Source organism: Callorhinus ursinus, unplaced genomic scaffold (genome assembly GCF_003265705.2).
Source record: "Callorhinus ursinus isolate GAN/ISIS: 27379988/994484 unplaced genomic scaffold, GSC_fseal_2.0 scaffold2, whole genome shotgun sequence".
Lineage (NCBI taxonomy): Eukaryota > Metazoa > Chordata > Mammalia > Carnivora > Otariidae > Callorhinus > Callorhinus ursinus.
In genome coordinates, this window is record NW_027397064.1 from 55,858,833 (window position 1) to 55,870,630 (window position 11,798).

At 43.4% G+C, this 11,798-nt stretch overlaps 1 protein-coding gene across 3 annotated transcripts in view; it reads left to right on the forward strand.

Annotated features, from left to right (window-relative positions):
• The window catches only part of CHN1 (chimerin 1), a 195,002-nt gene extending 183,642 nt beyond the window's left edge, over window positions 1-11,360 (forward strand). For all 3 annotated transcript variants that reach the window (XM_025849933.2, XM_073882258.1, XM_073882261.1), the window contains 3 exons: window positions 2,195-2,332; window positions 9,179-9,284; window positions 10,570-11,360. In XM_025849933.2, the coding sequence (XP_025705718.1) occupies window positions 2,195-2,332; window positions 9,179-9,284; window positions 10,570-10,741 (416 nt within the window). In that variant the 3' untranslated portion in view covers window positions 10,742-11,360. The remainder of the gene's footprint in view (window positions 1-2,194; window positions 2,333-9,178; window positions 9,285-10,569) is intronic.
• Window positions 11,361-11,798: the final 438 nt, after the last annotated feature.

An 11,798-nucleotide genomic window follows, 5' to 3' on the forward strand; every position in this document is an offset into this window, starting at 1 on the left:
GACTAAGATACGATGAATATAATATCTTACTATAGAAAGAACTAGCTGAATGGTAGAAGGGTTCTCAGATCACCCTCCAAACTCGGTTTAACCTGTCATATGACTGAACTATAAGGTTGGCGACTTTATTTTCCAAACCAAAAATTGGATGTGTACCCTATAATGAGACAGGATATTTGAAATTTGGATTCTCATAGAAAAATAATAGATAATGGAAACAGGAACCGTGTGGCAGGAGAGAATACCAGTATTCTTTCTTTTTTCCTGAATAAAAATTTTGAGAGAGGTGATACTTGCCTTCTTAATTCTTCTACCTTCCCTTTGTGCTCTCCCATCCTCTTCTCCAGGTCTTTGGGCCCCTAGGACCTACACACTTGCCTAAGGTCCCCCACTGAAGCATTTTTCATTGCCTTTTCTTCCCAGAAAGTGGTCTATCCCAATTTGTACTGCCACTGCCCGTGATTTCAACCCAAGTATGAAAGACAGATACCGGTGATCTAATTCACACTTGAATGCGAGTGTCTGATAGGCCATGGTATTTTGCATTTAAAAGAGACTTCTTTAAAGAAAAACAGACTTCATTAGAGTAGTTTTGGGGTTACAGTTTTAGGTTAACAGTAGTCTTAGCTTACAAAATTTCACAGACAGTACAGAGATTTCCCATATAAGCTCTCCTCTCATGCCCCCCTAGCCCAGTTTCCTGTTATTAATATCTTGCATTAGTTTAGTTATGTTTGTTAGAACTGATGAACCAACACTGATACGTTATTAATAACTAAAGTCGGTAGGTTACACTGAAGTTCACTCTTTATGTTGTACAGTTCTGTGGGTTTGGCAAATGCATAATGTCATATATCCACATTACAGTGGCACACAGAATTTTCACTACCATAAAAATCATTTGTGCTTTACCTGTTCTTCCTTCCCTTTCTCCCCCTGAGCCCCTGGCAACCACTGTTCTTTCTACTGACTCCATAGTTTTGCCTTTCCCAGAACGTCATATAGTTGGAATCATAGAGTATGTAGCCTTTTTCGGCTGATTTCCTTTACTTAGCAATATGCATTTAAAGTTCTCCCATGCCTTTTCATAGCTTGATAGCTCTTCTCTTGCTGCTGCTCAGTAACATTCCTTTGTCTAGATACATCACAGTTTATTCGCCTATTGAAGGGCATCTCAATTGCTTCCAAATTTTTTGGCAATTATGAATGAAAGTGGCGTTACATATTTGTGACCACATTTTTGTGTAGACATAAGTAGTTTTCAGCTCTTCTGGGTAAATACCCAGGAGTGTGATTGCTGGATTATATGGTAAGAGTATGTTTAGCTTTGTAAGAAACCGTCCACCCCACAAAGTGACTGTACCATTTTGCGTTCCCAGCACTTTACAGTACTGTGGCTCCACATCCTCTCCCAACATTTGTCATCAGGGTTCTGGATTTTCGCCATTCTAATATCTGTGTAGGGAAGAGGCTGCTTTTTAATTGCTAGAAATCGTTCATAAGCCAAACGGAATAAAAGAAATCTAGTATAAGATCAGCTCAGAGTAGGCGCTAATTAAATCTTTTGTAGATGAAAATTCAGGTATTTTAACCAGTGACTAAATGCAGGGTAGTAAAGGAAGGCCAGCTTAACTCGAGTCTGAAGGCGCAGCACCTCTAAAATACTCTTCTCTTTTATAACTTCTCTTGTTACTTCAGCACTCTGAAGTTTTGTTTCATTTCATTCTCGTACTTCTCACTATCTGCCTACCCCCAGGGCTTAGACAACATCCCTACGTCATGGTCATGTGTCAGAGCCGGGGGTGAGTCAGAGGTGGCCTTTTTTAAGTTAGGAGTGCCTTTCTTGTTATTTTTCAAACCTCTAGGTTTATTTAAAAAAGAAAGAAAAAGCAATCCCACATCATTCCCCTAGGAATTCTCAAGTACTGCTGGAATTTACAAATATTGCTGTTGACCTCTGTCCTCTTGTACCTCCCCCCCCAGTTAAACCTGGAAAAATAACTTCAGAATAGAAAATTAAAAAAAGGTTTTGCTTTCCACAGAAAATTGATCATTTATATACATCAGCACACTGAATTTGATATTAAAAACTGACGCATTGCCAATCTCTAAAGACTGTATACAAAGAGATGTTATGAAAACAGTGCTCTGCATCCAGGTACTTAACTCTTACTGTTTTTAACATCCTTCCAAGATGGTGAGAAGGCAGATATTTCTGTGAACATGTATGAAGACATCAACATCATCACCGGCGCGCTGAAACTATACTTCAGGGATCTCCCAATCCCACTCATCACGTATGATGCCTACCCGAAGTTTATCGAGTCCGCCAGTAAGTATGAAGGCGCGAATTCCGAATAACCTCACAGAATGCCTCCTCCTGGTACTCACTTCTCCAGTTTTTCTGCGTGTCTTGAACGCGTACTAAATATCTCCCCTCACCTCTCTGCACGGCTAATATACTCAAGAGTTTTGAACTCCTCTCTAATGTCAGTTATTTGTGACTTCTGCCATCAGAAGCCTCTTTGTAATGTGCTAACCCTCATTTTCCAAAATAAGGCTTTTCCCAGTGCTCCTTAGATAAGGACCAACACTTCTACAAAATAAAAATGAATAACTAGAAAAATAAAATTGAAAAACAGGACCAAACTATTTTGTTACTAGATTCAGCTAGTCATAAAAGTTGCTCTATCAGATCCCATAAAAGTTTCTAAATTCTTGCTTTCAATTTCTGTCCTTACCCTGTGACAGACCATTAGCAAGCAATTTGTGAACTGGCACTGGTCCGTAGATCATACTTTAAGGAGCACTGTTTTAGATCAAGAAGTGGTTTTTTAAGTTCTAGTTGAGATGCAAATGAGAAAAAAAGCAAAGGCTCATATGCCAAATTTTATTTATGGTGCAAAACTCATACCTGTAATTCACACTTCATTTTTTTTAAAGAAGGGAATTTTTAACAGATTTTAAGTGTTAGCATTGCCCTTTTTTAGAAAAGATAGGCTATTTCTATCATTCGCTTTTCTCTCTTAAAAACCATATGTTGTCTTGATCTTTAAATAATAACATCACTTTCTTAGTAACACTGATTTGCTTTTTGACTTGGAAATTTCGTGAAGTACAGACTTGCTTTGTTCTAATTTTTAGTTTCCCCTTCAGTGCTTTTGTTGAGAATTTCTGTGGTTAGTTCCCTGGAGCCCTGATTTCTTGCGGGTCAGCCCAGCTCTCATGTAGAGAACAGCCAGGAGAATTACACTGATTTGTACAAATGTCCATGTTAGGAGCCTGAAAGACTCTAGATCTCTTCCATCGGAATTTAAGTCCTCTTATTTTGGGATGGATTCAGTGCTGATCATGAAAATTGTCTGCGGGAGCTTATGGTGGTTGTTTTGTGGGCCAGACGTTTCTGCCCCAGAGAGAGAAGTCTGATGGCTGTGAACATGGACAGCACTTGACACACACTTACATCACAAAAGGGGTGCTCAGTCCACAGTTTGCCCCGATCCCCAGGACAACACTGAGGGCCAAGTGGACAGTGTTCCTGTGCCCAGTGTCACTTTGGAGTAAAACTGAAACTTGGCTTCTGTGCCAAAGCCAAGGGCACCCCATTTGCAGAGGACAAAGCAGTCCTTCAAACCCAGGTTCTGAACTCTACACAACCGCCTCATCTATGTAGAAGAAAAACCCAAGCCTTCCTTATTGGGGTTCAAGGCCTCTTGCCCCCCACACCCGCACATTGTTTCACCTTCATTCCCCACACCCACCTCAGCTGCCTCGGTTAACCTTCCAAACCATTTGTCAGGGTTCTGGGGTTTGTATCTGAAACAGGCGTCCTGTCTCACATCAGCAAAGCCCCTGTCCTACCTCCAAGAGCTCTTCAAAGCACATCATAGGATAGAAACTTCCCTAAATCAAGATAGATTCTTTCTTATAATTTCAACTGTTTTGATGTGTGATTGCCATGACACCAAAACCATGGCCTAATACTTATATACAATATCAATGTTTATTGTACGTGTTTGCTTTTGATCTAATTGTTTATGGAACATTGTGTCCTTGTCTGCGTCTCTTGTAGCAGTAGAGTCTGTTTCATTCTTTAGACACATAGATACAGCCTTTCTCTTACCTTTATGGGCACATAAGGGAGACGAGAGAAGCTAAGATTTACAGAGCATATACTAGGTCCCGGGAGTCATGTTAGGCGCTTTACAGTCACGGTGTCGTTTTAGGGTTTTTTGTTTTTTTTTTTCATTCTAGTTTAGTTTTAGTTTAGTTTCGTAATCTCTACACCCAACGTGGGGCTCAAACCATGACCCTGAGATCAAGAGTTGCCTGCTCTTCCAGCTGAGCCAGCCGGGCACTCTGCCAGGATATCATTTTAGGAAGATGTTACACGGTTTAAGTAAATTGCCCAAGGTCCTATCGCTGGAGGAGGTGGCCCTGGCATTCCAACTCACTTTTGTCTAATTAGCCCCAGCCCCCACTCTCTCCGCTCGGCCCAGTGCCTGGCTTCCCTGGTGGAACAGAAGACTTACCCACAGGAGGAAGGCAGGAGGGCAGGAAGTCTTCCCAAAGGATGGTCAGGGCTAGTTGACCCTTCCTGATGCAGGTGTTCTTGAACCTTTTTATCACTCAGTCCCTAGGAGACAGGGGCCCTGTTCTCTAGGGCTCGGGTTTCTCTGGCATTTATTAGCATTTCTTGCCAACAGAAACTCGGAGTTCACATTAAAGCTTTCTCCTGCAAAAGCTGTCTGAGCTCTGCTGTTGCAGCCTCCCTCGGACATGCTGCCGCTTGGAAGCTGGAGGGGAGTGACTACGGGAAATGAAAAAGGGACACATGGGTGGTGGAGGCCAGGGCATCTCATCTCAGGGCCCGAAGGTCCTCATAATCCCCTGGAAACTGCCCTTGAACCACCTGGAAGTGTCAGACTACCGAGCCCTTTTTCCTCGCTTCCTCTCCCCCTCCCCCCCCAGTGAAGACATTGCTGCCCCCCCCACCCCACCCCACCCCATCCCCCCGGTGCAAAGGCTGGAAGACAGGTGCCTCTCACAGGCCTGCTCAGTAAGCCAGCGCTCGGCTTTTCCCTGACCACGGTGAAAACGGCGCTGCCAGGAACGTGTGCGGGAATCTTTCTCTGGCCGAGGACTCTACAAGCTCTGTTCCCAGAAGATCTTAGAAAATATGACTCAGAGTGTAACCCTGAGTGAGTCAGATAAACTCAGAAATAAAACCCAGGGTTCTTTGTCCCAAGCAACTTAAAATGTCCTGAAGGGAAGCCTGGGATGAGAATTTGCAGTTTTTCCCTCACCTCTGCCACTGAGTCACCCCTTATGCTTGGCTAAGTCTTTTTCCTTCTTCTATTTGAATTTTTCTCTAAAAGAATTGACAGCACATACTTTAAAAAGAACTTTTAACTAGATACTGATACAGGTTCAGGTGCGTATTTCCTGCCCGCACCATGTCCACATTGCCACATCCTTCCAGACCTTCCTCCGATGCCCTCTCTTCCTCCCCTCTGTTCCACTCAGCCCCCAGGCCATCTTTCTCCTCCATCTCCCCATCACACTTCCCCAGGACCTCGTCTACAGCCTCCTTCCTTCATGCTGGAAGGTTGCACTTATGTCTCGTCCTCCTTACTAGACTAACCCCTTTACGACGGGGAGTTCTCGCCCTCGTGTTTATTTTCTCACAGCACCTGCGAGAGTCTCGCACTTACAAAATAGGTGCTCAGTAAATACTTGTTGAATGAGTAAACATAATTTTATATCGAGAACCATAGAATCTTAAGAGTTTCTAGATCTTCTAAAGGGTCATGTTAACAAGACTTCCTCCTACAGCACATTTTTTTAAATACACAGTAACTGTAGGATCACCGCTTCTCTCGGCAGGCAGCTGCTGGTGGACAGATGCAACAGTCACCCTACTTGTGCGCAACAGAGATCTGCCTGCTTTCAACTCCCTCCCGTTGGCAATGGTCCTAATACCATCCTCTTCCGCATGCAAGCCTTTCACATACTTAAAACAACCGATGGTGGTTGTTCATCTCTAAAAATATTCCATTTTGTCTTTCTCTCTCTTAAATTATGCTGTGGTCTTCTTAGGGCAAAAGATTTGTGTTCTCTGAAAACATTATGGGTAATAGTCCTTTAAGTAGGAAAAAAATAGAGAAAAATTAATTCCAGGGAAGAATCTCTGTCAATTTGATGTCAGAATATTCAAATGCAGTTTATTATAGGTCCTCCAATTTATATCTCCAGTCTGGACCTCTCCCTGAGCACCAGATTAATCCACCATCAGCACGATCATTTGGACGTCTCAGTGACATCTCGAGTAGAACCCTGGATCTTCCCCATGAAATCTCTTCCACCCATAATCTTAATGGAGGCTCCATCCTCCCAGTTGCCTAAGCCCAAAACTTAGCTCATTCTTGATTCTTCTTCTCCTACCTCCCTCATCAGGAAATCCCATGGACTCCACCTTTAAACTATCTCCAGAATCCAGCAACTTCTTATCACCTTCACTGCCACCACCTGGTCTAAGCTAAAGTCAGTCATTCCTCACCTGGGTTGGGTTTTTGTTTTTGTTTTTGTTTTTGTTTTTAAGATTTATTATTTGAGAGAGAGCAAGAAAGCATGTACGAGCATGGAGGGAGGGGCAGAGGGAGAGAATCTTCAGCAGACTCCCCACTGAGCACAGGAGCCCTTTGGGAGGCTCAGTCCCATGACCCTGAGATCATGACCCGAGCTGAAACCAAGAGTCAGATGCTTAACCAACTGAGCCAGCCCAGGCTCCCCGCTCACCTGGATTTTTGTAAATAGTTACTAGAATGGTTTTTACTCTGGCCCTTCCATAGTCTGTTTCCCACATGGCAGACAGAGGAGAGATACTGTGAGCGATGTCTGTCAGATCATGCCCTTGTTCAGCACCTTCCCATTTCTCTCAGTAAACGCTAAGTCTCCGCAACAGCCTGACGGCCCGGGACACGACGGGGCCCTCTTGCTGTTCTGACGTCACTCCCCTCCATTTCCCTCGCGCTCCCTCTAGCACAGCCACATTTGGTTCCCTCTCGCAGCCGCATTTGGCTCCTCACGTGTCCTCAAACATCACAGGCATACCGGCTTCTCAGGACCCTCTCACGGCTACTCCTCAGCCTGCAACCCCCTCCCCTAGATCTCCGTGTGGTGCGTTCCCCCACACCCTCAGAGTCTTTACTCAAGACCTACTTTCTCATTGAGGTCTATGCTGATCCCCATTTATTTTTTAAAGATTTTATTTATTTATTTGACAGAGAGAGACACAGTGCGAGAGAGAACACAAGCAGGGGGAGTGGGAGAGGGAGAAGCAGGCTTCTGCTGAGCGGGGAGCCCGATGTGGGGCTCGAGCCCAGGACCCTGGGACCATGACCCGAGCCGAAGGCAGACGCTTAACAACTGAGCCACCCAGGTGCCCCTGATCCCCATTTTAAATTGCACCCCATCACACTTGCAGTGTTTCTTACCCTGCTGTTTTTTTCCATAGCACTGGCCTCATTCTAATATAGTACAAACCGGAAGGTATGTGTTCATTATTGTCAGTCACCCTCCAAGAGAGAAAATAAGCTCTCTTTGAGCAGAGAATTTTATTTGCTAGCACACCAACACTATCCCTAATTTCACCCCATCTCAAGATTCTCCCTGCAAAGATTAAATGTGAAAATTAAAAGGAAACTATGTTACTTTTTTCAATTTCCAAAACAACAGTTTCAAATTAATTAGTCCTATGGTAAAAAATATAAGTAAATACTAAGTAATGGTTTCTATAGTAAATGGAATTTTCTTAATTCTAGAAATTAAATGATTGAATTTCAGTATCCGAGATGGTATTGCTGTTATGAACTGACATTCTTTAAAGACCCGAAGTTTCAAAGACCATGCATCAATTATCATGGCAAATAATACATCCTTTATTACTGAGAAACGAACCAGGAACCCTGGGTAAGCTTTGGGCTGAAATTCTAAAATGGCCAAAGTTTCTTTGAATTAAAAAGCTTCACTCTTCCCATTCTGACATTTATCACATCTGCACTGCCAATGCTAGGAACTCTCACATTCATTTTTCTATCAGTTTTAACCAGACTCTGATGCATTGCCATTGAATCGTTTTGTCTTAGACATTAGAAAACTAGGATTCTCAGTCTTGTGTCTTCAGTGATATATTGTGGTCTGCTGTGGCCTTCCAGCATTTCAAGGCTGCTCCCCTGACTGAGACTCAGCACTCTGGGGTCTCCTTGCAATTGCCCTGCAACCCGACATTGAAAGGCCCCCTATCTTCCTGCCGTCGGAGAAGCAGGAATGTGCTAGGGTGCTCTTTTTGAGAGCCCAGAATTTCAAAGACGTCTGCTGTTTCTGATTATGGGAATAACTGATGAACTGAATGCAATCTGTGACCTCAAAGGAACGTGCTGGGGTTTTGGCCAATACAGCAGAACTAAAATGTCCAAATGAGGATGGTTCCCTTTGAAGTTTACACTTCGGAAGAGCCACATTTACCTGCGGTCACTCCCAACATTTAGAATTGCCTCCACAGGGTTATTGCTTTCTCCTGAATGTCCTAAGTAGTAGAATATTTTTGTGCTCTGAGGGTAGGTTTGACTTTTTTTATATAACAAAAAGTAAATTAAAACCAAGGAAGTAAATACTGGGTGATGCCTTTCTTGGTTTAAAAAGAAAAGAGCATGAATACCCATTAAGACTTTGGCAGGGCTTGTATACCGTCACTGAACTGGGATGTTCAAAATATCTTGAACGAATTAACATCCCTTAAGTAGGTCTGTAATGTTGTAAGATGACCTCATTTGAATGTCTAAGTTTTTAGCCCGTGGATACATGTGTCTGAACGCTTTGTGGTTACATCCTACCTATCCAGTGTCCAAGGTCCACGGTGACCAGACTCTAAGGCACTCAAGTGAATCAAGTGGGTGCCATCCCCAAAAGTCCAAGTGGTATTGCCACACTGAAACTAAACCTTCTGGCAATCTGAGACTTGAACCTTAAAAATGTCTTCCAAAGCTGTGGGCAAGGATCTGTGAGAAAGCATTTCTTACCGGTCCTAGATGATCACCACAAGAATAGAATTCAGTGAAGCATTTATACAAGTTGTCTGTTAAAGCTCTTCTCCTTGGTATTCACCTTGCTGTCTCAGAAATTATGGATCCCGACGAGCAATTAGAAACCCTCCACGAGGCACTGAAGCTGCTGCCCCCCGCGCACTGCGAAACCCTGCGGTACCTCATGGCGCATCTCAAGAGGCAAGTTAACAGACTCGGAAGCTTCTCCTTGTACTGCAACCGAATTTTAAGAATCAGATGAAACCAAAGGTGAAAGAAAGGACAGATTATTGAAGGAATGCTAAAAATATTCTGCGCTACAGTGCCGAATACAGACTGGATTCTGACGTAAACGTATTTGCAGTTCCAGTCTGTTTGCAAATATGTGAGATACTGATGTTCTGCCAAGGACATAAACTGAATTTTTGTGGAAAGAGAAAAGGTTGTAGCTGTTAAGGACATGAGCATTAGCATAATAAAGAGCAAAGCAACTCGCCAGAAGGCTCACTTTTCTTACTTCTTGCTCCAAAATAGGCACTTGACACTTGGTGACAGGATTTTAGATTATTGCATTAATGTCTCCCACACTGAAAACTGCTATAAAAAAAATGGAGTAAAATAAGAGGTAGAGGGAGGAATAGAAAATAAAATATTTCAGTTACTTCTGGTTTGATGTCTTAAGTAGACTGATGGTGGTATGACTTCATTTCCCTGCTCGGTCACTCTCACTCTCTACCAGTTGAAGGAAACTGTTTTAAATTATGTGATCAAGTTTTAGTGGTTTTAGAGTTTCAAAATATAAAGCCAATTAGAAACAAAAAAGACAGAACTTGACATCTATTTTGTATGCCTCTCAGCAAGAGCCACCCAGAAATGAATATTTAACTGATGGTGCATTTAACATTTACATGATTTTCTCCCTTAAAAGCAGCATGAGCTAAAACTTGTGTTCAATATGCTTACAACTTCACTTGCAAATTCAAGTTTGCTTCATATACGGATGCAATTAAATCCTTCACACTAAAGCAAAGGAACGGCTCTCAAATCCTAGTCTGGGCCTTTGCTGTATAGCAGGAGAGCAAACACGAACACTCAGCTCCCCGACCAGGTCGCTTGCCCTCAGCCATCTCTCCGTGCCACCGCCACCACCCTCCCCAGATACTCAGTAAAAATCCAGGGAACAGGGCAGCCAATGTGGAAGGAGGGCTGATGGAATCCTCGAGGCGACCCAGCGCCTGGTCTGCTATGTGCAAGCACCGCCCCCAGTCCAGCAGTGAGCTCGGGCAGGAGCTTCAGTGACCACCAGAAGTTTAATTTATCGATAGGATTTACTTTGAAGTGAAGAGGGGGACAGAGAAAGAATGTAGCCGAAGAGTTAAGTGGGCAGGAACCTTGACTGTGAACCTGGTTTTTGTTCTAGTGCTTGAGCACCGTGCAGAGTGCCAGCACTCACACGAAGGTGCGCTCCTTTGCTTTTATTTTCCAGAGTGACCCTCCACGAGAAGGAGAACCTTATGAACGCCGAGAACCTTGGCATTGTGTTCGGCCCGACCCTGATGAGGTCTCCAGAACTAGACGCCATGGCCGCCTTGAACGATATACGATACCAGAGACTGGTGGTGGAGCTGCTTATCAAAAATGAAGACATTTTATTTTAAATTTTAGTTCGCAGGGGAAAAAATGTTTTACAGATGAAGGAATGTTTTATAGTAATTTAATTGGCTCTTATAGCTGAATTATTTCTTGGTTAGAAGTTTGGGCAGATAGCCAGATTAAAATGAAGGAACTTCCCACTGCTTCCGTAGCACCGCTCAGCTGTCCTTGTAAAACAGTGAACACACGCACTCCAGTTCGAGTAACCCTGGGTGTTTATCATGTTAAGAGAAACTCAAGCTACTGCATGATTAGCCCCCTCTTTGGCAAGGGAACCCCACACAAAGGAGACAACAAGCCTGCACCGCCTCTTTGTCCCGGGTAGTCTGTGGTCGTAATTCAGCATGTTTCGCAGAGTAAATCTGTCGTGACTTCGCTTTTGGGTTCTAGGTCCTTGGTTTCTGACGCTTCTATGAACGTGCACACCAATGGAGGACATGGCACCTCTGGCTGTGCCGCCTTCCCATAGACTAGAACGTAGGCCGGCTCCTCGCAAATGCTTCACTCCTGCTTTCTCTTAGTTCTTCTCTAACAGAGTCCTTTCTTTCCAGCAAAAGCAAAGTGTGTTTTCAGATTTGTTACTTTAGTCAATTATCCACCAATAAAAAAGTACAATGCGGAACATTTTCTGTTATTACTGGTTTTTTAGTTGCAGTTTTGTGTTTTTATCTGGCATGCATTTACTAATTTATTAAATTTGGCTTTCAGAAATCAAAAAATATTGATAGCTTACTTTTTTCCCCATGATTGAGCATGTCTGGGAAAATGTGTTTGGCCATTTATTTAATACCGAGTAAGGTTTTGTGCTCAGTTCCTCAAATAATTTAAAACTGCTTAGGATTAAAATCCCCATTCATTGGATTTTTCTTCTTGCTAGACTATCTTCTCAACTTTCGGTGGGGGGTGGGGGGAAGGAGTTCCTTCTCAAGCCACCAGAAGAAGAAAGACTAAAAAAAGAGTGACTTCTTCCACGTTTGGTTTGTCAGAAATGCTGGCGTTCAGCCGCAGTGGGGCTGACGAGGCTGCTGGGGAGGAGTCGGTCCACGTACATCTAGATGCCAG